The following is a 27,908-nucleotide window of genomic DNA, read 5'->3' on the forward strand; positions in this document are numbered from 1 at the left end:
CCCATAGAAGAAGACGAAGAATCTCTCACTTCCTGTTCCGCTGCACACGTGTGTTTGTGTTGCACGAACCTCAGGAACCTTGTCCAGAACCAGAACCAGAACCAGTTGCAGAACCATGCTGCAGGATCTGGGTCTCATCGGGACCCTCCGGGACGAGGACCTGAGCCCCGAGGAGCCCGACACCGAGCCCGAGGAGGAGGTGAGTGAGAGCGGCCTGGAGAGAGGCGAGAGCCCGGGGAGAGGGGCCGGAGAGACACCGCTGGTTCCTCCAGAGGGGCCTCCACTAACCTGTAGATATTTACTGAAACACAATTCAAACAGATCAGCAGAGTAACTGCTAGAGATGGCAAAAGTACACGTGACGCATCCTTGACTCCAGTAGAAGTACAGATACTCGTGTTTAAAAATACTCTGGTGAAAGTAGAAGTACTGACTAAACTTCTTTACTCAAGTAGAAGTAAAGAGGCTTTGAAATGTACTTCCGTAAAAAGTACCCATAGCTAGCAGCTGTTTTAAAGAGTACCTGACCTCCCTTTATATCAATAGAACAATAATGTCATTGTTAGCTAATGAATGTTTCCATGCTGAACAACGGCAACATGACAACGTTTCCATTGGTCCCTCTTCTTTAGAGAAGACCAGGAAATGATGGATACACGGATCGTGTTCAAATCAATAGGCACGCAATGACTCTAAAGAATAATGATCACGCATCAAACACACATTCAGACTAAAGGAACCAGCTGTTTGGGAAATGAGAGAAGTAGAAAGTACAGGTATTTGTGTTCAACATGTAAGAAGTAGAAAGTACAAGTATTTGAGTTCAACATGTAAGAAGTAGAAAGTACAGGTATTTGAGTTCAACATGTGAGAAGTAGAAAGTACAGGTATTTGGGTTCAACATGTAAGAAGTAGAAAGTACAAGTATTTGTGTTCAACATGTAAGAAGTAGAAAGTACAAGTATTTGTGTTCAACATGTAAGAAGTAGAAAGTACAAGTATTTGTGTTCAACATGTAAGAAGTAGAAAGTACAAGTATTTGTGTTCAACATGTAAGAAGTAGAAAGTACAGGTATTTGGGTTCAACAGTAAGAAGTAGAAAGTACAGGTATTTGTGTTCAACATGTAAGAAGTAGAAAGTACAGGTATTTGGGTTCAACATGTAAGAAGTAGAAAGTACAGGTATTTGTGTTCAACATGTGAGAAGTAGAAAGTACAGGTATTTGAGTTCACATGTGAGAAGTAGAAAGTACAGGTATTTGAGTTCAACATGTAAGAAGTAGAAAGTACAGGTATTTGAGTTCAACATGTAAGAAGTAGAAAAGTACAGGTATTGAGTTCAACATGTAGAAGTAGAAGTACAGGTATTTGGGTTCAACATGTAAGAAGTAGAAAGTACAGGTATTTGTGTTCAACATGTAAGAAGTAGAAAGTACAGGTATTTGTGTTCAACATGTAAGAAGTAGAAAGTACAGGTATTTGTGTTCAACATGTGAGAAGTAGAAAGTACAGGTATTTGAGTTCAACATGTAAGAAGTAGAAAGTACAGGTATTTGAGTTCAACATGTAAGAAGTAGAAAGTACAGGTATTTGGGTTCAACATGTAAGAAGTAGAAAGTACAGGTATTTGAGTTCAACATGAAAGAAGTAGAAAGTACAGGTATTTGAGTTCAACATGTAAGAAGTAGAAAGTACAGGTATTTGAGTTCAACATGTAAGAAGTAGAAAGTACAGGTATTTGAGTTCAACATGAAGAAGTAGAAAGTACAGGTATTTGAGTTCAACATGAAAGAAGTAGAAAGTACAGGTATTTGAGTTCAACATGTAAGAAGTAGAAAGTACAGGTATTAGAGTTCAACATGAGAGAAGTAGAAAGTACAGGTATTTGAGTTCAACATGTGAGAAGTAGAAAGTACAGGTATTTGTGTTCAACATGTGAGAAGTAGAAAGTACAGGTATTTGAGTTCAACATGAAAGAAGTAGAAAGTACAGGTATTAGAGTTCAACATGTGAGAAGTAGAAAGTACAGGTATTTGAGTTCAACATGTAAGAAGTAGAAAGTACAGGTATTAGAGTTCAACATGTGAGAAGTAGAAAGTACAGGTATTTGAGTTCAACATGTAAGAAGTAGAAAGTACAGGTATTTGTGTTCAACATGTGAGAAGTAGAAAGTACAGGTATTTGAGTTCAACATGAAAGAAGTAGAAAGTACAGGTATTAGAGTTCAACATGTGAGAAGTAGAAAGTACAGGTATTTGAGTTCAACATGTAAGAAGTAGAAAGTACAGGTATTTGAGTTCAACATGTAAGAAGTAGAAAGTACAGGTATTTGAGTTCAACATGTAAGAAGTAGAAAGTACAGGTATTAGAGTTCAACATGTAAGAAGTAGAAAGTACAGGTATTTGTGTTCAACATGTAAGAAGTAGAAAGTACAGGTATTTGAGTTCAACATGTAAGAAGTAGAAAGTACAGGTATTTGAGTTCAACATGTAAGAAGTAGAAAGTACAGGTATTTGAGTTCAACATGTGAGAAGTAGAAAGTACAGGTATTTGAGTTCAACATGTAAGAAGTAGAAAGTACAGGTATTTGTGTTCAAAATGTAAGAAGTAGAAAGTACAGGTATTTGAGTTCAACATGTAAGAAGTAGAAAGTACAGGTATTTGAGTTCAACATGTAAGAAGTAGAAAGTACAGGTATTTGAGTTCAACATGTAAGAAGTCAAAGTAAAAAGTGGTCAGAAAAATAAGTAGTGGAGTAAAGTACTGATACCAGAAACATTTACTTGAGTACAGTTTGATCCAGAGATCTCACTCTCAGTCCTCCACAAACGAGTTAAAGTTGTCTGCAGGTTCTCTATAGATGTCAAGGTGGAGATATCGTACTGACACGTTAAAGAAAGTTGACATAATCCAATAAAAGGTTAGAAATCAACTGGATCAGCAACATTAAGGAAACTGAATCGTTGTTTGTCCAAAGTAGGGAACAATAATATTGCCTGATAATTTTATACTTATCAGGCAATATTATTGTTCCCATGATGGCAAAGACCCGTCCTACTCAGCATCTGATTGGCTGTGGGTGGAACAACATATACAACTTATATAAAGTGTACTTTATACAACATATAACATAAAGAGTATTAATGGATATGAACTACAATTCATTCAATAAATACAATATATTAACTGTGTGTGTGTGTGTGTGTGTGTGTGTGTGTGTGTGTGTGTGTGTGTGTGTGTGTGTGTGTGTGTGTGTGTGTGTGTGTGTGTGTGTGTGTGTGTGTGTGTGTGTGTGTGTGTGTGTGTGTGTGTGTGTGTGTGTGTGTGTGTGTCAGGATGAGCCGATCATCCTCAACAGGAAGAAGAAGTTGGGAACTCGAGGTGTGAAGGACTTCAACACAAACTTTGAGTTTGGAGAGAGAGACATTCTGACTGACGACAGCTGGGTGATGGCCGACATCCTGAAGCAGATCAAGAACAAGGTAGACCCCAGCAGAACCCTTTGTATCTGCTTATAGAACAAGGTAGAACCCAGCAGAACCCTTGTATCTGCTTATAGAACAAGGTAGAACCCAGCAGAACCCTTGTATCTGCTTATAGAACAAGGTAGACCCCAGCAGAACCCTTGTATCTGCTTATAGAACAAGGTAGACCCCAGCAGAACCCTTTGTATCTGCTTATAGAACAAGGTAGACCCCAGCAGAACCCTTGTATCTGCTTATAGAACAAGGTAGACCCCAGCAGAACCCTTGTATCTGCTTATAGAACAAGGTAGACCCCAGCAGAACCCTTTGTATCTGCTTATAGAACAAGGTAGACCCCAGCAGAACCCTTTGTATCTGCTTATAGAACAAGGTAGAACCCAGCAGAACCCTTTGTATCTGCTTATAGAACAAGGTAGACCCCAGCAGAACCCTTTGTATCTGCTTATAGAACAAGGTAGAACCCAGCAGAACCCTTTTATCTGCTTATAGAACAAGGTAGACCCCAGCAGAACCCTTGCATCTGCTTATAGAACAAGGTAGACCCCAGCAGAACCCTTTGTATCTGCTTATAGAACAAGGTAGACCCCAGCAGAACCCTTTGTATCTGCTTATAGAACAAGGTAGACCCCAGCAGAACCCTTTGTATCTGCTTATAGAACAAGGTAGACCCCAGCAGAACCCTTTTATCTGCTTATAGAACAAGGTAGACCCCAGCAGAACCCTTTGTATCTGCTTATAGAACAAGGTAGACCCCAGCAGAACCCTTTGTATCTGCTTATAGAACAAGGTAGACCCCAGCAGAACCCTTTTATCTGCTTATAGAACAAGGTAGACCCCAGCAGAACCCTTTTAACCCTTTATAAAGAAGAAGATGGAACTCTATCTAAAGTAGAACATGGTTTCCTCTCTTGAGAACCAGGTGTTTCTTGATTTGGTCTCTGGCAGCGTTTTGTTCCTTGATTTTCTTATGTTGTGATCTTGATATAATAATGTTCTCGTTTGGTCTCTAACTCTGTTCTGTGTTTGCAGAGAACCTCTAACTCTGTTCTGTGTTTGCAGAGAACCTCTAACTCTGTTCTGTGTTTGCAGAGAACCTCTAACTCTGTTCTGTGTTTGCAGAGAACCTCTAACTCTGTTCTGTGTTTGCAGAGAACCTCTAACTCTGTTCTGTGTTTGCAGAGAACCTCTAACTCTGTTCTGTGTTTGCAGAGAACCTCTAACTCTGTTCTGTGTTTGCAGAGAACCTCTAACTCTGTTCTGTGTTTGCAGAGAACCTCTAACTCTGTTCTGTGTTGCAGAGAACCTCTAACTCTGTTCTGTGTTCTTCAGAGAACCTCTAACTCTGTTCTGTGTTTGCATTGCAGAGAACCTCTAACTCTGTTCTGTGTTTGCAGAGAACCTCTAACTCTGTTCTGTGTTTGCAGAGAACCTCTAACTCTGTTCTGTGTTTGCAGAGAACCTCTAACTCTGTTCTGTGTTTGCAGAGAACCGCGACGACTCTGGACCAGAAAATAGACAAGATCAGGAAGAAGAGGAAAGCTGAGGTGAGGTCGAGGCACCATTTCCCACAATGCAGAGGGGCACAAGACACACACATTAAGACCTACACACACATTAAGACCTACACACACAACAATGAACCCGGTCTCTCAGCTGAGCGAGGTCAGACAGGAGCAGCAGATCTGGAACAAACCCCTCTCCGGCAGAAACAGGACATGCTGTAACTTTTCATAACAACGCTTTCAAATCAGCATCTCTTGGATTTCAAAGAACAGAAATACAACTCTCAGAATCTTTCATGGCATATCTTTTTGTAAACATATTTTGGTTTTAAAATCTGATGTTTATAAGCTGATGACGTGTTGCAACAGTCCCTGCTTATATAAGATGGACTTTTATTAATCCCTCGTGGCGAAATGTTTTCTCTGCATTCGACCCATCCTGTGTTAGGAGCCGTGGGCTGCCATTTTGAACGTGGCCCGGGGAGCAGTGTGGGGAACGGTGCCTTGCTCAGGGACACCTCGTAGCACTTGGTCTTGCCGGGACTTGAACTGGTGACCTTCCAGTTGCCAAGCCAAGTCCCTATCGACTTCGCCACCACCGCCCTCAATATACACAGCTTTGACCATGACTGGACGTGCAGGGTTTCCCACACAGACCTTACTTGGGCCGGCCGCCAGAGTATCTCAGTTCTTGAATCCGTCCGCGAGCACGAGGCCGTCTGTGATGGATTCACTAGTGGGCAATGATCCCTCGCTCTGCGCCTCCTGATCGTGAAGGGTCTGCTAACAAGAGACCAACAGAAAGGGAGACCTTAGAGAAACAGAGAGACACAAAGCCCCCCCCCCCCCCCCCCCTCGTGCCCGGCTATCACCAGAAGCATATTTCAGATCTGTGGGAAACACTGACACGAGTAAATGATCCTGAGTGAAACAAAGCACACGAGATAACCATGAAGTTGGTGACATCTGTTTGTCGATACAGAGGTCTATCTTGTAGGGAGGTTTATCAGTGGATGTTTGCAGGAACTGTTTGGAAGCAGCTTGATTCCTGAAGGAAACACACACACACAGTGTTTCCTGACACACACACAGTGTTTCCTGACACACACACAGTGTTTCCTGACACACACACAGTGTTTCCTGACACACACACAGTGTTTCCTGACACACACACAGTGTTATGGCACGTTTCCACTGCAGCGGGTAGCTCGCTTTAAGCGTGACGAGCCGTGCGGGGCCCGTTTTTGGTTGCGTTTCCACTTGGCCTAGTTTTGGCCCGGGGCTACTTTTTCACCTTTTTTCTGGCCCGACTAAATGGTGGTTCTAGGGCCAGGAACAACCAGGCTGAGTCGGGCTGAGTATGCTAAACTAGAGAGAGAATCGCTGGCAAGGCGGCTACAACTACAACAAGATGAACATATTTGACCGTGATTTAATTGTAATACACGTTTCAAAATGATGCCGAAGTAACAACATACTGATACCGGTTAGTAAAAACCATGAATTAATACTTTGAGTCTGCAGACAGACGGCAGGCGAACAACCCTTTTAAAATGCGTGTTTTCTAAATGTAGCTTGGCTAAGCTAACGTTATATATGCTCTGACCGTCCACACTCACAACAACGGCCTACAGACATAAATAAAGCAGCGACTGTATTCGCCATGACACAGGCAGTCTGTGGTTTGTACTTGTTTCACTTTTGTCAAGTTTCTGAACAGATATGAAGAGCTGTGAGCTCTGAGTGCTAACAGCTAACGGCTGTGTTGTTTTTCTGGGGCGCTCATTGAAGATGGCGTCACGGCTCCGCCTACACTGCGTTACTATAGTAACTACCTAGGGCTGTGCGATTATGGCAAAAATCATAATCACGATTATTTGGTCAATAATTGATATCACGATTATTTTGACGATTATTCATTGACCATTTATTGAACTTTAAAACAAATAATATTTTACCAACAAGATCAACAATATGTTGGAGCACACTTCCAAAACCATACTAAACATATATTATTAATATGATAAATAAAAATAAATTAGACCAAAATAAATGAAATCCAACATGATGCAGTGCACTGTCACAACCTACTGAACACTCCTTAACATATAGCCAACATGTTGGTAAAACATATTCAACATATTCCACTCAGTTAAACGTTGAAGGCTGGCCAACCGTCATGGTCCAGAGGTAACAGGAAATAAATGTTGAACAACAATTTAAGACCAAATAAAAATGTCTAGGCCACCATGGCAAATGCTGGTAGGACTGCTCGTGTCATCTCTTAAAGATGCTTTGCAAGAAACACCAGGCTGTTGACATGGTCTGGTTTCAGAGATGAGCGCAGGCAGGGGACGATATTGCCACCTGTACTGAAGACCCTCAGCCACGCCCCGACACATGGGGTGACGCCGGCCAATCACAAAGCTTTGATGCGTTCAAGTGCATTATTCTGGCACAGGAAGATTATGTTACAGGACATTAACGATAAAACAGAATATTGTTGTTCTATTTTTAGACACATCTCACGATCGACTGGTTGGGCACCCCTGGGCTAGACCATAGGTCTGTTGTGGTAGCAAAGTAGTCAGCTGAAGCCACATCTCTCTCAACTTCCCCACGGCATTTGTCACATAGCGCAGGCAGCGCAGACCTGCTGAAATAATACCGAGACGGCATCGCGTAACGCTTGTCCAACGTGTTCACAAGTTGCTTAAAGCCCTGGTTGCTAACAGTGCTAACTGGGCACATATCTTTAGCGATGTGGAATGTAAAGGCAAAGTACTTGCAAATAGTGGAAATAGTTTTACCCTTCTTTTTAACGAGTTGCTGCTCTTGTTCTGACATCTTCGCTCGCGCTGAACACTCACAACACATGTCACTCCCACGTGGCCGAGTGGGCTTTTAGGGAGGGGCGAAAGCGCACCCAGCAAATTAATCGTATTTTGTCAATTATGCTGTTTTCATAATCGTCGCAAGCTATAATCGTAATCGCGATTAAAATACGATTAATTGCACAGCCCTATAACTGCCCCAGTTCCTAAACTGTAATGGAAGCGCAGCATTAAAGTGAGCCGGGCCTAATGAGGCCTAACCAAACCGAGCGAGGCCTGCAGTGAAAACGCGCCATTAGTCGGTCAGGTAGAGCAGCAGGTGAAGGACTGATAGCACATTAATAAACACTTAAAGCTATGAGCTACTTTCCGTCCGCAGTGCCTCACATGACGGAGGGGGAGGGTGTAGGGGGCGGTTTGGAATTAGGCCCCATTTCCACTTTCCTACATGTTCAGGTTCCACTTCCTGTGCTTGAGGTTTGATGTGTGTTTTGTTCTCTAGGAGAAAGTGGCTGACGGTGACGCTGCTGAAGGTTCTGCAGAGAAGAACCAGGAGGAGAACGCAGATGAGGAGGAGGAGGAGGAGGAAGATGTGAAGCCTGCTGCCGGAGAGGAGGATGAAGATGTAGCGGATGATGAGGATGAGTTTGATTCAAGCGATGAGATGATTCTGACCAAATCAGGTTAGTGAGTTGAACAGGAAGTGGACGTGTTAATGATCAGATGTCTTCCTTACCACATGAACCAACTTATGAGCACTCGACCTCTACTAGTGAGCGGCCCAGACATTCGTTTATTCTTCTGTATGTGGAAAGGTTTGGACCCCCCCCCGATCGAAACAATCGATCAGTTTCCAGATAATCAGTCAATCAAAAACAACAAACTAAAAATAAATAAATGATATTGAATCTAACATGAACACAAAGTTCTGTTTCTGATGTGCACGTAAAGCGTCTTTGAGCTCGAGGAAGAGCACTCCAATATAATGTAACATATTATTTATTGTTGACTTCCTGTTTCCTGTCAGACACCCTGAGAGACAAAGAGCGCCGGGGGAGGAAGAGGAAGATGGAGGAGGAGGCGGTGAGGAAGATGATGAGGATGATGGGGGGTCAGGTGAGGTTTGCACGTACCATGCTAACAGCTGTTGTGTTTTCAGGCGCCACAGTCGTACTCTGAAGACGCCTCGAAGTTCGACGATTCGCTGACCTTCGAAGACATGAACCTGTCCCGACCAATCCTGAAGGTGAGTCACGTGCACTGCATTCTGGGACATTTTACACATGCACTACATTCAGGAGCCTTTCACACGTGCACTATATTCAAGGAGCCTTTACACGTGCACTATATTCAAGGAGCCTTTTATACGTGCACTATATTCAAGGAGCCTTTACACGTGCACTATATTCAAGGATCCTTTTACACATGCACTATATTCAAGGTGCCTTTAAACGTGCACTATATTCATGGTGCCTTTACACGTGCACTATATTCAAGGATCCTTTACACGTGCACTATATTCAAGGTGCCTTTTACACGTGCACTATATTCAAGGTGCCTTTACACGTGCACTATATTCAAGGTGCCTTTACACGTGCACTATATTCAAGGTGCCTTTACACGTGCACTACATTCAAGGAGCCTTTTACACGTGCACTATATTCAAGGAGCCACGTGCACTATATTCAAGGAGCCTTTACACGTGCACTATATTCAAGGAGCCACGTGCACTATGTTCAAGGAGCCTTTACACGTGCACTATATTCAAGGAGCCTTTTACACGTGCACTATATTCAAGGTGCCTTTACACATGCACTATATTCATGGTGCCTTTACACGTGCACTATATTCAAGGATCCTTTACACGTGCACTATATTCAAGGTGCCTTTTACACGTGCACTATATTCAAGGTGCCTTTACACGTGCACTATATTCAAGGTGCCTTTACACGTGCACTATATTCATGGTGCCTTTACACGTGCACTATATTCAAGGTGCCTTTACACGTGCACTACATTCAAGGAGCCTTTTACACGTGCACTATGTTCAAGGAGCCACGTGCACTATATTCAAGGAGCCTTTACACGTGCACTATATTCAAGGAGCCACGTGCACTATATTCAAGGAGCCTTTACACGTGCACTATATTCAAGGAGCCACGTGCACTATATTCAAGGAGCCTTTACACGTGCACTATATTCAAGGAGCCACGTGCACTATGTTCAAGGAGCCTTTACACGTGCACTATATTCAAGGAGCCTTTTACACGTGCACTATATTCAAGGTGCCTTTACACGTGCACTATATTCATGGTGCCTTTACACGTGCACTATATTCAAGGTGCCTTTACACGTGCACTATATTCAAGGTGCCTTTACACGTGCACTATATTCAAGGTGCCTTTACACGTGCACTATATTCAAGGTGCCTTTACACGTGCACTATATCAGTTTGACTATTTAATGAACAACAGAAACGATTAAACAAAGCGAACAGGAACGATTGAGCAAAACCTCATTAGCCGCTAAAATGTAGGCTATTAAAAAAAAACACGTGTAACATCTGGAGCCCGTTTTTTAAAAAAGGCATCACATTTACCCTAGGCTACCCTTTTTACTTTCTCCTTGCTTTCATTGCGGCAAAGTCCTCTGCTGCAGAGCTGAAATGAAACGTGTCCAAGGTGTCTTTGCAGCTTGCAATACGCATAAGCCGCGTCACTCTCTCCTCCTCCAGACGACTCCGCAGTGATGTCTTGACACGGTTCAGCAAGGAGAAGCCCCTCTCTGCAGGCACGCTTGACACGGGCAGAACACAGGCAATTTTAGCCAGTGTAGCCCAGTCAGGGTACAGCTCGCTGAACTCACACATGAGCACTTTGCAAGCTGTGGCAAAAGTTAAACCCCCATAGCCGTGGAGCGCTGTCATCACTGCCACTGCATCTCGCCGGGCGCGCTTGACATCGATGAGAGGTGCGGCAGCTGATTCAGTCACTTCATGGCCAAAATGTGCAATGACTATTTCAGTGGCGTCTCTGGCATATTCCTGAAACGCTGAAAGGATGTATTATTATTATTATTATTATTATTAGTCGTAGTAGTACTATAGGCGCCGTTTCCTAGTTTATATTCAACAGGAAATGCCACAGCGGTAAATAGTTTTAAAAGTCTCAAAAGTGTACAAACTGGATGGATTTAAATTATTTCGTAAAGGAAGAAATACATCTTAATTAAGGAGCACTGTTGGAGCGAATTTGATGGATATTGGGACGGAATTATTTAATTTGGATGCCCGCTGTATAGGCTACTATAATAGTAGGCGAGCTACTAGCAAGAGATAAAGAGAGTGTCAGGTGCTGCGCAGAAGTTATATATTGTAGAATATGTGCCGATAGGATAAAATGAATATGACCAAGAGAAATGTTGAGAGAATTGCTTACCAGACTGTGCATGGGGGTATCGGGAGGGGTTCAGAAGGATGTCGAGGGAGCTGATGAGATCCAGAGTGTCATCGGGGAATCGGTCTTGTAACGCATTGATGAGATGCTGAATGTACTTTGATCGTACGTTTGTGTGAGCCTGAATGGACCTTTCATTCAGATGTGTCACTTCCACATTTCTATACTTTCCATCTTGGAGATCATTTTGGAATTCCACCTCCTCTGGGCCTAGCTCATCTTTCAGCTGTGTAAGACCTGCGATAGATGCGTGCACAATTGGCCTGATGCTGCCAAGATACCAAACTCAAATTGGTCATCACTGGAAGTACATCAGACAGTGAGTGGGTGAGAGCAATGAAAGAGTACTGCTGGGTATTTCCGTTCACTTTTTCACTGTTCACCTCCATTACCAGAGCAGGCCAGTTGCTTTTAACACTCTGCACTGCGTTATGCAAGGACAGCCAACGGACGGCGCATGGCCGTTTCAAACTAACCATGTCTTCATCGCTTAGGGTCGCTGTCAGCTGAGGGAGGCGATTCGTCCTACTTGCGGAGTGCTTGTAGAATGAATGGATTGTATTCACAGTGCGTCTGTATGCGCTCACCTGACTCACAGCATTTGCAGCATCTACAGCTGCAAGTGCAGCTCGGTGAGCGACACAGTGCACCTGGATCAAGAAGGGATTTACTCTCTTCAAGAGAGCACCAACTCCAGCACGCTTCCCTGTCATCACACTGGCTCCATCCGAGCCCAGGCCCATGACCTTTGATAGCTCAATTCCTCTCCCTCTCAGCACCTCCACCACTTTCTCATATATGCACTGCGCAGTTCCGGAATGCAAGTTGTAATTGCCCAGGAAAAAGTCTTCAATCTTGCCCTTGTTTTCAATCTTGGCATATACGATTAATTTATTTTCCACTGTAATACTGACAGTCTCATCAATGATGATTCCAATGAATTCACTGGCCTTAAGTTTTTCGTCAAGCTGCCTCATAATAACACCCTCCAGTGCCCTCTCCATGTCACACAAGGATTCGCTATGCTTGTAAATGCCGTCATCGGTTCCAAAATCAGGAGCCCCTACTGCCCTCAGTAAATCAGTCATTCCTCTGAACTGGTTACCTGGAATATCATTTTTGGTCATGTGAAACACCACTTTTACTGGGGAATGCAGCTTCTGGCTGCTCTGTTCTTTTGCGCTGTCGATATGACTTTTCATAGCCATTTGTTGTTGTCCTGCGTTAACTGCGAACGTATGGTCTTGGCACTGGCTGTGCTCTGTGAGGGCTGATGCTCTCATGTTGGTTGATCCTCTGGTAAAGCCATTTTTCCTCCCTGACCTAGCACAAAGGGAGCAAAACATTTTTTCCACTCCATCGACACTTTCGCATTGAAGCCATTTGAATTTCTTCTGCCAATCGGCTTTAAAGTGTACTCTCGCCTTCTTCACCGCTGGACCTGCGGTTTCGGATGCTTCATCAGGCACAGAGTCAGACTCAGAGGTAGGCTTATCGACAGGCTTACTGCTATTTTTGAGGAAAAATGTGTGAATGTTGGATTGTTTAGCCATATCTAACTGCGTGCCACGAAGGCAACTGATACATTCCTTCAACGTTTACTAGGCCTATAATAAGTATTACAGAAGCTCGCGAGTGTGTGTAATGTGTATGACGTGTTTGTGTCTAGGTCTATTGTTCGTTTCCCGGGGAAAACTCTCAGAAGAAACACCGGCTGTTGTTATGCCTGCTGTGACGTAAAGTTACTCCGTTCTCCGCTTGTAATTATGCCGCAACAGGAAGTTCCCTGTCAAATCCACGTTTATTTTTTAAATGAGCCGTTGCGACTTCCGACAGATTTCGATAGAGAGGGTCACAAATGTCTAGGGATAGCATACGTTATCTAAGTTTTGTATGAGCATTATTATCGGACATTTTGACTGGCAGGTTTTGAATTTACCGGTTTTTTATAAATGTTACCAGCTAAAAACCGGTAATTACCGGCTAACGGAAACCCTGATTCAAGGAGCCTTTTCCATGTGCACTATATTCAAGGAGCCACATGCACTATATTCAAGGAGCCTTTACACGTGCACTATATTCAAGGAGCTTTTACACGTGCACTAAATTCAGGATTTATTTTACACGTGCACTATATTGCAAGAAAGCCAAAGATGACTCGCTGGTGCAACAGTCTGAGAATCTGAGAGTTACGAGTCGCCCCTGAACGCACCATGCAGTCCTTGTTTGCAAACGAGTTGTTAAATGTTTGTTTGTTCTTCATGTGTCTTGATGTCTGTCCGTTGATGTTACACATGGAGCTGCTGTGAAGCAAGGAGCATTTCAGACCTCATCTGACCCTCTCTCTCTCCCCCTGCAGGCCATCACTGCTTTGGGATTCAAACTACCCACCCCCATCCAGCAGGCCTGCGTCCCGGTGGGTCTGCTGGGGCGAGACCTGTGTGCCTGCGCTGCTACTGGGACAGGTAACACACTCACTGCCATCATGGCTTTATCGTGCAATCGAAGCTTTAAGGTCCCCTATTGTGAAAAATCCACTTCTTCATGTCTCTTCTACATCAACATGTGTCCCCTCTTCTTCATGTCTCTTCTACATCAACATGTGTCCCCTCTTCTCCATGTCTCTTCTACATCAACATGTGTCCCCTCTTCTCCATGTCTCTTCTACATCAACATGTGTCCCCTCTTCTCCATGTCTCTTCTACATCAACATGTGTCCCCTCTTCTCCATGTCTCTTCTACATCAACATGTGTCCCCTCTTCTTCATGTCTCTTCTACATCAACATGTGTCCTCTCTTCTTCATGTCTCTTCTACATCAACATGTGTCCTCTCTTCTCCATGTCTCTTCTACATCAACATGTGTCCCCTCTTCTCCATGTCTCTTCTTCATCAACACGTGTCCCCTCTTCTACATCAACATGTGTCCCCTCTTCTTCATGTCTCTTCTACATCAACATGTGTCCCCTCTTCTTCATGTCTCTTCTACATCAACATGTGTCCCCTCTTCTTCATGTCTCTTCTACATCAACATGTGTCCCCTCTTCTTCATGTCTCTTGTACATCAACATGTGTCCCCTCTTCTTCATGTCTCTTCTACATCAACATGTGTCCCCTCTTCTTCATGTCTCTTCTACATCAACATGTGTCCCCTCTTCTTCATGTCTCTTCTACATCAACATGTGTCCCCTCTTCTTCATGTCTCTTCTACATCAACATGTGTCCCCTCTTCTTCATGTCTCTTCTTCATCAACACGTGTCCCCTCTTCTACATCAACATGTGTCCCCTCTTCTTCATGTCTCTTCTACATCAACATGTGTCCCCTCTTCTTCATGTGTCTTCTACATCAACATGTGTCCCCTCTTCTTCATGTCTCTTCTACATCAACATGTGTCCCCTCTTCTTCATGTCTCTTCTACATCAACATGTGTCCCCTCTTCTTCATGTCTCTTCTACATCAACATGTGTCCCCTCTTCTTCATGTCTCTTCTACATCAACATGTGTCCCCTCTTCTCCATGTCTCTTCTACATCAACATGTGTCCCCTCTTCTTCATGTCTCTTCTACATCAACATGTGTCCCCTCTTCTTCATGTCTCTTCTACATCAACATGTGTCCCCTCTTCTTCATGTCTCTTCTTCATCAACATGTGTCCCCTCTTCTTCATGTCTCTTCTACATCAACATGTGTCCCCTCTTCTTCATGTCTCTTCTACATCAACATGTGTCCCCTCTTCTTCATGTCTCTTCTACATCAACATGTGTCCCCTCTTCTTCATGTCTCTTCTACATCAACATGTGTCCCCTCTTCTTCATGTCTCTTCTACATCAACATGTGTCCCCTCTTCTTCATGTCTCTTCTACATCAACATGTGTCCCCTCTTCTTCATGTCTCTTCTACATCAACATGTGTCCCCTCTTCTTCATGTCTCTTCTACATCAACATGTGTCCCCTCTTCTTCATGTCTCTTCTACATCAACACGTGTCCCCTCTTCTTCATGTCTCTTCTTCATCAACATGTGTCCCCTCTTCTTCATGTCTCTTCTACATCAACATGTGTCCCCTCTTCTTCATGTCTCTTCTACATCAACATGTGTCCCCTCTTCTTCACGTCTCTTCTACATCAACATGTGTCTCCTCTTCTTCATGTCTCTTCTACATCAACATGTGTCCCCTCTTCTTCACGTCTCTTCTACATCAACATGTGTCTCCTCTTCTTCATGTCTCTTCTACATCAACATGTGTCCTCTCTTCTTCATGTCTCTTCTACATCAACATGTGTCCCCTCTTCTTCATGTCTCTTCTACATCAACATGTGTCCCCTCTGTGGAAAGAGACTCTGAAAGTTTCAGGAACAAAGATTCTCTCTCTTTTTGATCCATTTCTATAAAAACCTGTCTGAAAATGAGCTGATCAGATTTTGGCCACCTTATGATGTCATAACGATGTGTTGTCTTGTGTAACCATTAGCCAATCAGCAACAAGGTAACCCCCCCCCCCCCCCTTATCACCTGAATCTCCTCTAGAGCACCATTGAGTTCTTTGTAACCAAATGTCTCTCAGAGGGGCGTGGGGAGGAGCTCCTTGTTTTCATCTGAAGTAACAGACAGAGAATCAGCACTTTGGAAACGGGGCTGAAACAGAGGGGATTATGGGTAATGCTGCAATGATCTGTTTGGTGTTTCAGCCAATCAGAGACAGGCTCTGGATATATCTGAGACCTGTGATATATTGATGAAACACAGTATAACAGGGACCTTTTTAAGTTTGCTTCGTTGGGGAGAGATCCCCGCGAGAGTGCAGAAAACCTTTTTTGGCGCTGACCTAAGAGGGTTAATAACAGCGAACACGATACTTTTGTCTCTCCGCAGGAAAGACGGCGGCCTTCGTCCTGCCCGTGTTGGAGCGCCTGATCTATAAGCCCAGGACGTCCCAGGTGACCCGGGTCCTGATTCTGGTTCCCACCAGAGAGCTGGGGATCCAGGTCCACTCTGTGGCCCGGCAGCTGGCCCAGTTCAGCTCCATCACCACCTGCCTGGCCGTCGGTGCGTTACTCTTTTATTTATTCATTGCCAGGTACGTTAAACAAACAAGCAATTAGCTGTGGTGTCTGGAGGTGCGAACAGAAACAACATAAGAGTAGGAAAAAATATAACGATTATTGTTGGGAAAATACTGAATGTCCTCTTCCAATATGAGAGTAAGGTTTGGAGGGGGGTGCTGGTGCAAGAGAGTCCTCTGGTTCTGACCAAGTGAGTCTTCTGGTTCTGACCAGGTGAGTTCCTCTGGTTCTGACCAGGTGAGTCTTCTGGTTCTGACCAGGTGAGTTCCTCTGGTTCTGACCAGGTGAGTCCTCTGGTTCTGACCAGGTGAGTTCCTCTGGTTCTGACCAAGTGAGTCTTCTGGTTCTGACCAGGTGAGTCTTCTGGTTCTGACCAGGTGAGTCCTCTGGTTCTGACCAGGTGAGTTCCTCTGGTTCTGACCAGGTGAGTCCTCTGGTTCTGACCAGGTGAGTCTTCTGGTTCTGACCAGGTGAGTCCTCTGGTTCTGACCAAGTGAGTCTTCTGGTTCTGACCAGGTGAGTTCCTCTGGTTCTGACCAGGTGAGTTCCTCTGGTTCTGACCAGGTGAGTTCCTCTGGTTCTGACCAGGTGAGTCCTCTGGTTCTGACCAGGTGAGTCCTCTGGTTCTGACCAGGTGAGTTCCTCTGGTTCTGACCAGGTGAGTCCTCTGGTTCTGACCAGGTGAGTTCCTCTGGTTCTGACCAGGTGAGTCCTCTGGTTCTGACCAGGTGAGTTCCTCTGGTTCTGACCAGGTGAGTCCTCTGGTTCTGACCAGGTGAGTTCCTCTGGTTCTGACCAGGTGAGTCCTCTGGTTCTGACCAGGTGAGTTCCTCTGGTTCTGCCCCGGTGAGTCCTCTGGTTCTGACCAGGTGAGTTCTGTGTGCAGGTGGGCTGGACCTGAAGTCTCAGGAGGCGGCTCTGAGGGCGGGGCCAGATATTCTGATCGCTACACCTGGACGTCTGATCGACCATCTGCACAACACGCCCACCTTTGAGCTGAGTCACATCGAGATCCTGATCCTGGACGAGGCCGACAGGTAAGCCTCTCCCCCTGAAATGAAAGCTCCGCCTCCTCTACCTGTGCAGCGTGGAACTCACCTGTCGGTTCTCCGGTTTCTCAGAATGCTGGATGAGTACTTCGAGGAGCAGATGAAGGAAATCATCCGACTGTGTGCCCACAACCGACAGACCATGTTGTTCTCCGCCACCATGACCGAGGAGGTGAGTCATGTGATGCTCTGAGTCATGTGACCTGTTTCTGTGAGTCATGTGACCTGTTTCTGTGAGTCATGTGACCTGTTTCTGTGAGTCATGTGACCTGTTTCTGTGTGTCATGTGACCTGTTTCTGTGTGTCATGTTACCTGTTTCTGTGTGTCATGTTACCCGTGTCTGCAAGTGTTTCTGTGTGTGTCATGTGACTTGTTTCTGTTTGTCATGTGACCTAGGTGTCTGCAGGTGTTTCTGTGTCATGTGACCTGTGTTTCAGTGAGTCATGTGACTTCTGTTTCCAGGTGAAAGAGCTGGCGGCGGTCTCGCTGAATAAGCCAATCAGGATCTTCGTTAACAGCAACACTGACGTCGCTCCGTTTCTGAGACAAGAGTTCGTCCGAATCCGACAAAACAGAGAAGGAGACCGAGAGGCTGTGGTGGCTGGTGGGTACTCATAATACTGAGAATACTGCAGTACTGACACTGTACTCGTACCTCAGTACTTACCTGAGTACTCACCTGTGTGTTTCAGCCCTGCTCACGCGCACCTTCCAGGACCACGTGATGTGCTTCACTCAGACCAGGAAGCAGGCGCACAGACTGCACATCCTGCTGGGCCTGATGGGCCTGAAGGTGGGAGAACTGCACGGAGAACTGAGCCAGAACCAGAGGCTGGAGAACCTCAGGTACCTGAACCTCACTTCAGCTGAACCTAATACCTGTACCTACTCTGTGGATTAGTTACCTCCCTGTCAGTAACCTGTGGTTTAGTTACCTCCCTGTCGGTAACCTGTAGATTAGTTACCTCCCTGTCGGTAACCTGTGGATTAGTTACCTCCCTGTTAGTAACCTGTGGATTAGTTACCTCCCTGTTAGTAACCTGTGGATTAGTTACCTCCCCGTTAGTAACCTGTGGATTAGTTACCTCCCTGTTAGTAACCTGTGGATTAGTTACCTGCCTGTCAGTAACCTGTGGATTAGTTACCTCCCTGTCAGTAACCTGTGGATTAGTTACCTCCCTGTCAGTAACCTGTGGATTAGTTACCTCCCTGTCAGTAACCTGTGGATTAGTTACCTCCCTGTCAGTAACCTGTGGATTAGTTACCTCCCTGTCAGTAACCTGTGGATTAGTTACCTCCCTGTCAGTAACCTGTGGATTAGTTACCTCCCCGTTAGTAACCTGTGGATTAGTTACCTGCCTGTCAGTAACCTGTGGATTAGTTACCTCCCTGTTAGTAACCTGTGGATTAGTTACCTCCCTGTCAGTAACCTGTGGATTAGTTACCTCCCTGTTAGTAACCTGTGGATTAGTTACCCTCCCTGTTAGTAACCTGTGGATTAGTTACCTCCCCGTTAGTAACCTGTGGATTAGTTACCTCCCTGTTAGTAACCTGTGGATTAGTTACCTCCCTGTCAGTAACCTGTGGATTAGTTACCTCCCTGTCAGTAACCTGTGGATTAGTTACCTCCCTGTCAGTAACCTGTGGATTAGTTACCTCCCTGTCAGTAACCTGTGGATTAGTTACCTCCCTGTCAGTAACCTGTGGATTAGTTACCTCCCTGTCAGTAACCTGTGGATTAGTTACCTCCCCGTTAGTAACCTGTGGATTAGTTACCTGCCTGTCAGTAACCTGTGGATTAGTTACCTCCCCGTTAGTAACCTGTGGATTAGTTACCTCCCTGTTAGTAACCTGTGGATTAGTTACCTCCCTGTTAGTAACCTGTGGATTAGTTGCCTCCCTGTCAGTAACCTGTGGATTAGTTACCTCCCTGTCAGTAACCTGTGGATTAGTTACCTCCCCGTTAGTAACCTGTGGATTAGTTACCTCCCTGTCAGTAACCTGTGGATTAGTTACCTCCCCGTTAGTAACCTGTGGATTAGTTACCTCCCTGTTAGTAACCTGTGGATTAGTTACCTCCCTGTTAGTAACCTGTGGATTAGTTACCTCCCTGTTAGTAACCTGTGGATTAGTTACCTCCCTGTTAGTAACCTGTGGATTAGTTACCTCCCTGTCAGTAACCTGTGGATTAGTTACCTCCCTGTTAGTAACCTGTGGATTAGTTACCTCTCTGTTAGTAACCTGTGGATTAGTTACCTCCCCGTTAGTAACCTGTGGATTAGTTACCTCTCTGTTAGTAACCTGTGGATTAGTTACCTCCCTGTCAGTAACCTGTGGATTAGTTACCTCCCTGTCAGTAACCTGTGGATTAGTTACCTCCCTGTCAGTAACCTGTGGATTAGTTACCTCCCTGTCAGTAACCTGTGGATTAGTTACCTCCCTGTCAGTAACCCTGTGGATTAGTTACCTCCCTGTCAGTAACCTGTGGATTAGTTACCTCCCCGTTAGTAACCTGTGGATTAGTTACCTGCCTGTCAAGTAACCTGTGGATTAGTTACCTCCCCGTTAGTAACCTGTGGATTAGTTACCATCCCCTGTAGTAACCTGTGGATTAGTTTGCCTCCCTGTCAGTAACCTGTGGATTAGTTACCTCCCTGTCAGTAACCTGTGGATTAGTTACCTCCCCGTTAGTAACCTGTGGATTAGTTACCTCCCTGTCAGTACCTGTGGATTAGTTACCTCCCCGTTAGTAACCTGTGGATTAGTTACCTCCCTGTTAGTAACCTGTGGATTAGTTACCTCCCCGTTAGTAACCTGTGGATAGTTACCTCCTGTTAGTAACCTGTGGATTAGTTACCTGCCTGTCAGTAACCTGTGGATTAGTTACCTCCCCGTTAGTAACCTGTGGATTAGTTACCTGCCTGTCAGTAACCTGTGGATTAGTTACCTCCCTGTTAGTAACCTGTGGATTAGTTACCTGCCTGTCAGTAACCTGTGGATTAGTTACCTCCCCGTTAGTAACCTGTGGATTAGTTACCTCCCTGTCAGTAACCTGTGGATTAGTTACCTCCCTGTCAGTAACCTGTGGATTAGTTACCTCCCTGTCAGTAACCTGTGGATTAGTTACCTCCCTGTCAGTAACCTGTGGATTAGTTACCTCCCTGTCAGTAACCTGTGGATTAGTTACCTCCCTGTCAGTAACCTGTGGATTAGTTACCTCCCTGTGACTAACCTGTGGATTAGTTACCTCCCTGTTAGTAACCTGTGGATTAGTTACCTCCCTGTTAGTAACCTGTGGATTAGTTACCTCCCTGTTAGTAACCTGTGGATTAGTTACCTCCCTGTTAGTAACCTGTGGATTAGTTGCCTCCCTGTCGGTAACCTGTGGATTAGTTACCTCCCCGTTAGTAACCTGTGGATTAGTTACCTCCCTGTTAGTAACCTCTGGATTAGTTACCTCCCTGTCAGTAACCTGTGGATTAGTTACCTCCCTGTGACTAACCTGTGGATTAGTTACCTCCCTGTCAGTAACCTGTGGATTAGTTACCTCCCTGTGACTAACCTGTGGATTAGTTGCCTCCCTGTCAGTAACCTGTGGATTAGTTACCTCCCCGTTAGTAACCTCTGGATTAGTTACCTCCCTGTCAGTAACCTGTGGATTAGTTACCTCCCTGTGACTAACCTGTGGATTAGTTGCCTCCCTGTCAGTAACCTGTGGATTAGTTACCTCCCCGTTAGTAACCTGTGGATTAGTTACCTCCCTGTTAGTAACCTGTGGATTAGTTACCTCCCTCTCAGTAACCTGTGGATTAGTTACCTCCCTGTCAGTAACCTGTGGATTAGTTACCTCCCTGTTAGTAACCTGTGGATTAGTTACCTCCCTGTCAGTAACCTGTGGATTAGTTACCTCCCTGTTAGTAACCTGTGGATTAGTTACCTCCCTGTGACTAACCTGTGGATTAGTTACCTCCCTGTGACTAACCTGTGGATTAGTTACCTCCCTGTTAGTAACCTGTGGATTAGTTACCTCCCTGTTAGTAACCTGTGGATTAGTTACCTCCCTGTTAGTAACCTGTGGATTAGTTACCTCCCTGTTAGTAACCTCTGGATTAGTTACCTCCCTGTTAGTAACCTGTGGATTAGTTACCTCCCTGTTAGTAACCTGTGGATTAGTTACCTCCCTGTTAGTAACCTGTGGATTAGTTACCTCCCTGTTAGTAACCTGTGGTTTAGTTGCCTCCCTGTCGGTAACCTGTGGATTAGTTACCTCCCTGTTAGTAACCTGTGGATTAGTTACCTCCCTGTTAGTAACCTGTGGATTAGTTACCTCCCTGTTAGTAACCTGTGGATTAGTTACCTCCCTGTCGGTAACCTGTGGATTAGTTACCTCCCTGTTAGTAACCTGCAGATTAGTTACCTCCCTGTTAGTAACCTGTGGATTAGTTACCTCCCTGTTAGTAACCTTTGGATTAGTTACCTCCCTGTTAGTAACCTGTGGTTTAGTTACCTCCCTGTTAGTAACCTGTGGATTAGTTACCTCCCTGTTAGTAACTTGTGGATTAGTTACCTCCCTGTTAGTAACCTGTGGATTAGTTACCTCCCTGTTAGTAACCTGTGGTTTAGTTACCTCCCTGTCAGTAACCTGTGGTTTAGTTACCTCCCTGTTAGTAACCTGTGGTTTAGTTGCCTCCCTGTCGGTAACCTGTGGATTAGTTACCTCCCTGTCAGTAACCTGTAGATTAGTTACCTCCCTGTCAGTAACCTGTGGATTAGTTACCTCCCTGTTAGTAACCTGTAGATTAGTTACCTCCCTGTCGGTAACCTGTGGTTTAGTTACCTCCCTGTCGGTAACCTGTATATGAGTTACCTCCCTGTTAGTAACCTGTGGATTAGTTACCTCCCTGTCAGTAACCTGTATATTATTTACCTCCCTGTCGGTAACCTGTGGATTAGTTACATCCCTGTCGGTAACCTGTGGATTAGTTACCTCCCTGTGACTAACCTGTGGATTAGTTAACTCCCTGTGACTAACCTGTGGATTAGTTACCTCCCTGTCGGTAACCTGTATATTAGTTACCTCCCTGTCGGTAACCTGTGGATTAGTTACATCCCTGTCGGTAACCTGTGGATTAGTTACCTCCCTGTCAGTAACCTGTGGATTAGTTACCTCCCTGTCGGTAACCTGTGGATTAGTTACCTCCCTGTTAGTAACCTGTGGATTAGTTACCTCCCTGTGACTAACCTGTGGATTAGTTACCTCCCTGTGACTAACCTGTGTATTAGTTACCTCCCTGTCAGTAACCTGTGGATTAGTTACCTCCCTGTCGGTAACCTGTGGATTAGTTACCTCCCTGTTAGTAACCTGTGGATTAGTTACCTCCCTGTTAGTAACCTGTGTATTAGTTACCTCCCTGTCGGTAACCTGTGGATTAGTTACCTCCCTGTTAGTAACCTGTGGATTAGTTACCTCCCTGTTAGTAACCTGTGTATTAGTTACCTCCCTGTCGGTAACCTGTGGATTAGTTACCTCCCTGTTAGTAACCTGTGTATTAGTTACCTCCCTGTCGGTAACCTGTGGATTAGTTACCTCCCTGTTAGTAACCTGTGGATTAGTTACCTCCCTGTTAGTAACCTGTGTATTAGTTACCTCCCTGTCGGTAACCTGTGGATTAGTTACCTCCCTGTCAGTAACCTGTGGATTAGTTACCTCCCTGTTAGTAACCTGTGGATTAGTTACCTCCCTGTCGGTAACCTGTGGATTAGTTACCTCCCTGTTAGTAACCTGTGGATTAGTTACCTCCCTGTTAGTAACTTGTGGATTAGTTACCTGCCTGTCAGTAACCTGTGGATTAGTTACCTCCCCGTTAGTAACCTGTGGATTAGTTACCTCCCCGTTAGTAACCTGTGGATTAGTTACCTCCCTGTTAGTAACCTGTGGATTAGTTACCTGCCTGTGACTAACCTGTGGATTAGTTACCTCCCTGTCAGTAACCTGTGGATTAGTTACCTCCCTGTTAGTAACCTGTGGATTAGTTACCTCCCTGTTAGTAACCTGTGGATTAGTTACCTCCCTGTTAGTAACCTGTGGATTAGTTACCTCCCTGTTAGTAACCTCTGGATTAGTTACCTCCCTGTCGGTAACCTGTGGATTAGTGACCTCCCAGTTAGTAACCTGTGGATTAGTTACCCCCCTGTTAGTAACCTGTGGATTAGTTACCTGCCTGTCAGTAACCTGTGGATTAGTTACCTCCCTGTTAGTAACCTGTGGATTAGTTACCTCCCTGTTAGTAACCTGTGGATTAGTTACCTCCCTGTTAGTAACCTGTGGATTAGTTACCTCCCTGTTAGTAACCTCTGGATTAGTTACCTCCCTGTCGGTAACCTGTGGATTAGTTACCTCCCTGTTAGTAACCTGTGGATTAGTTACCTCCCTGTTAGTAACCTGTGGATTAGTTACCTCCCTGTTAGTAACCTGTGGATTAGTTACCTCCCTGTCAGTAACCTGTGGATTAGTTACCTCCCTGTCAGTAACCTGTGGATTAGTTGCCTCCCTGTCAGTAACCTGTGGATTAGTTGCCTCCCTGTCAGTAACCTGTGGATTAGTTACCTCCCTGTTAGTAACCTGTGGATTTGTTACCTCCCTGTCGGTAACCTGTAGATTAGTTACCTCCCTGTTAGTAACCTGTGGATTAGTTACCTCCCTGTTAGTAACCTGTGGATTAGTTACCTCCCTGTCGGTAACCTGTGGATTAGTTACCTCCCTGTTAGTAACCTGTGGATTAGTTACCTCCCTGTCAGTAACCTGTGGATTAGTTGCCTCCCTGTCAGTAACCTGTGGATTAGTTACCTCCCTGTTAGTAACCTGTGGATTTGTTACCTCCCTGTGGGGAACCTGTGGAACAGTTACCTGTCTGTTGGTTACCTATCGATTAGTCACCTGTGGATATGTTTAGTTCATTTGTTTATAGTGTTACAGCCTGGCTCATAGGCTGCAACAAAGATCGGAGACTAGACAAGTTAAGTGTAACAAAAAGCATATTTATTTACAATACCACAAAAACCAAAGGTCTTCAAAGAAACCTAATAAATGTGGAAGTCAGTTATCAGTAATGGTTGCGTGTATGGGTGTGTGAAAATGTGCAGAAACAAAGACGCGGCCGTGTCCAACAGAAGAGTGAGAGGGCAGTATGGGTTGGTGTTTTATGTAGACGGCCCAGGTGTGGCTCATCAGGTTGATCACCTGAAACACAAACAAGAGCCAGCAAGCAGAACACAAAGACAGAGACCTCTAGTGGAGTGGAGGGGGTTGTAACAATAGTGTCGTGGTTTACCTCCCTGTTAGTTACCTGTGGATTAGTTACCTCCACCAAAGAGGTCATATTTACGTTTTGTCGGCAGGATTACAGAAGACGTTCCTATTTTCCTGAGTCTTGGCGACAGGCGGAGGAACACGTTATACTTCAGATCTGAGCCACATGGCAGATATTAATGTTTCACTTCGTTGACTTTGAAAGCTGTGTAACTGTGTGTTGGTTCTCTCGTTCTCCAGGCGGTTTAAAGACGATCAGATTGATATCTTGGTGGCGACAGACGTGGCAGCTCGAGGTCTGGATATCGATGGAGTGAAAACGGTGAGTCTCTTCCTTTAGTTTCTCTACGGTGAAGACTAGGGATGTAACGATACCAAAAACTCACGATAATATCGCGGTAAAAAGTCCACGGTACGACATTTATCGCAATATTGAAAAATAAAGGGAAAGAAATGTGAATTTGTTTTTTTTACTTGAATTTTTTTTCTTTATTAAATAATACATCTGATTTGTACAGCATTTTATAGGATAGTAGTCCTTTCAAGTGTCAACAATATAATAATCAGACCCTGCAATAGAATAAATCAAGTTTCACTTTAGTTTTTCAAGTAACTCAACTCTAACTCTCTCACTCACTCACTCACTCACTCACTCAGCGTCATCAAGGTTATCTTTTAGGAATATGAGCATGTCCACATTTCCAGGTAGGAGCTGGGATGTTAGGGCGTTTACAAAATCCCCTGCTGTGGAAACAACTCTCTCGCTTGGTACTGATGTTGCTGGGACAGAGAGATATGCTTTGGCCATGGGTGACAGCAGTGGGTGAAACTGTGCATTGTCTCTCCACCACTTCAAACACAATACAATTGTCACCAAGAAGGTGAGGCTTATTGACAGAGATATAAATATACTGTTGGTACTTGTCAATGTCTCTAGGTATGTACATTAGCCCTGTAAATACGATGTCCTTTTGTGTTCTGTTGTTTTATGTTCATGTTGTAACCTACTTGCTGCCATGTTGGACAGGTCTCCCTTGAAAAAGAGATCGATGATCTCAATGGGACCAACTGGTTAAATAAAGGTTTAAAAATCGCGGTATATTTTGTCAGTCTCACGACGGTATTGAGACATTTCTTTATCGCGATATTCGATATATCGTTACATCCCTAGTGAAGACACCCAGAGCTGCATTTAGGTCTGTTGGCAGCTCGGAGAGTCCTGTAGTGCAGTGGTTCTCAACCCGTTTCGAGTGGGTCGCAGATGTGAGTATTTTTATTTTGAAGGCCTGATTTTCTAACGCTGTGCATGCAGTCGGTGTTGGACTGGAAGTACCGGAGACCATAAACGGTTTTGAAAACGTCTGTCACGTAGTGATCATCTTCTCAATAAAACATCTTTGCTGATGTCTTCTGGCCAATCAGAATCTAGAGTGTTGCCGGAAGTCCCCACGGAGAATAACTTTGCGGTAGAACTATTCTTTATACAACTTCAGATGAACACATAATGAAATATGACCCCCAGTCTGATGATTGACAGGTCACAGAACAATGGGGGCTATTTATCTCCCCTTACCCACAAAGTAATTCACACAGACCCTCTCCTCTTTGCTCTTCTCTCTGTGAGGAGCAGCAAGCTGTCAGAACAAAGTGAAAAACAAACAATGGCATAAAATATTATTAAAATGTCGGGTAATAATAGATTTATTTATTTTCTTCTGTGTACCCGGATGCGTAGTTTATATGTTAGTATTTCTAAAACTCTCCTGGGGGAGAATCCCCCCAGACCCCCTGCTGGGGTTGGGTTTTCAGCATGTGTACCTTTTTATATAGTTCAGCTTTGATTCCATCATCTCATTAAACCTTTTTTAAAAGCATACTTTTAGTTCTATGAAGTTAGTTTCTGATTGGCTGGGCAAATTGCAAACCACGGCCCATAAAACTCGGAACAGTTTTGTGAAGCCGCCATTGTATTTGCTGGCATTAGCATTATTAGCATTAGCCCCGCGCATCAACGGAGAGAGAATAACTGAACTAAAGAGCAGATCGTGTTCACACCGGAATAAGTCCCTGGGGGTGGATTAGGTAAATGAAGCCGCTGATGTCACTTCGTCTTCTTCTGCTTTGGGTTTACTGGCAGGCCGCAAACCACTTCACGGCGTATACTGCCGCCCGAAGTCCCCGGAGTTGGGGAAGGCTTCAGTAGAAGCTGCTGGGAGTCCCAGCAGCTTCTACTGAAGCCTTCCGAGTAAATCGCCAGAACGCCGACACCTCCTCATCTCCACTGCTCCCATGTTTTTTTTTGTGTTGCCATAAGTTAGTCTCTCTGCGTTGGTGCGCTGGGCTAATGCTAATAATGCTAATACCAGCAAATACAATGGCGGCTTCACAAAACTTTTCCGAGTTTTACGGGGCGTGGTTTGCAATCCGCCCAGCCAATCAGAAATGGGAACCTTTTTCTCCCATGATAGTACCACCTCTCTAGCAGGGACTGAAAAGGGGGTGAAAATGAACTCATGAACTAAGTTCTAGTATTTTTTTGGTGTGAACGCACAATTTCAAGAACTATCGGAACTATACTGGGAAAAGTACTCCGGTGTGAAAGCGCCTGATTAAACCCCAACTTAATCAACATTTAAAAAAAGAGTACAAATAAGGCCTTTTTCTGGTTAAAACTGCCATTTTCTTTTTATCCTGAAAATGCCAGAAATATATTCAACATCCTCAATTACCTCAGTAACATCCGAAACCACACCAAAAGTTTCAAAATCGCCAATCCATTTTGTAACTATTGTAGATTTTAATGATAATTAATGCAACTTGTGCTAATTATGCAAATTACCCAACATATGATGGTTAGCATTCGAAAATGTCTTTGAGCTGGGGACCCTACTATAAAACTTCAAACTGCTGTCAACTAGACGAGAGAGTGAAGCTTTGTCTTTAATTGTTGACACATAAGAACAATGTCCCTGTCTCCCTCTCTGTGTCTGTCTCTCAGGTGATAAACTTCACCATGCCGTCCACACCGAAGCACTACGTCCATCGGGTGGGTCGCACAGCCAGAGCCGGGAAGTCCGGACGCTCCGTGTCTCTGGTGGGAGAATCTGAGAGGAGGATCCTCAAGGAGGTCGTCAAATCAGCCAAGAACAGCGTGAAGGCCAGAGTCCTGCCACCAGGTGAGAGAGAGGGAGAGAGGAGAGACACAGGGGA

General features: G+C 44.6%; 1 protein-coding gene across 1 annotated transcript; it reads left to right on the forward strand.

The window, feature by feature from the left end:
* ddx27 (DEAD (Asp-Glu-Ala-Asp) box polypeptide 27) lies at nucleotides 1–27,874 on the forward strand (the record flags this gene model as incomplete). Its single annotated transcript, XM_034240715.1, is given in 14 exon segments — nucleotides 1–199; nucleotides 3,337–3,483; nucleotides 4,971–5,030; nucleotides 8,325–8,505; nucleotides 8,850–8,905; nucleotides 8,982–9,068; nucleotides 13,637–13,742; nucleotides 16,149–16,322; nucleotides 17,226–17,376; nucleotides 17,461–17,560; nucleotides 17,852–17,993; nucleotides 18,082–18,235; nucleotides 24,939–25,020; nucleotides 27,697–27,874. Coding segments are annotated over 14 exon segments (1,702 nt in total), but the record flags the coding sequence as incomplete, so codon positions are not given.
* Nucleotides 27,875–27,908: the final 34 nt, after the last annotated feature.

The sequence above is a fragment of the Gymnodraco acuticeps genome, unplaced genomic scaffold (assembly GCF_902827175.1).
Source record: "Gymnodraco acuticeps unplaced genomic scaffold, fGymAcu1.1, whole genome shotgun sequence".
Lineage (NCBI taxonomy): Eukaryota > Metazoa > Chordata > Actinopteri > Perciformes > Bathydraconidae > Gymnodraco > Gymnodraco acuticeps.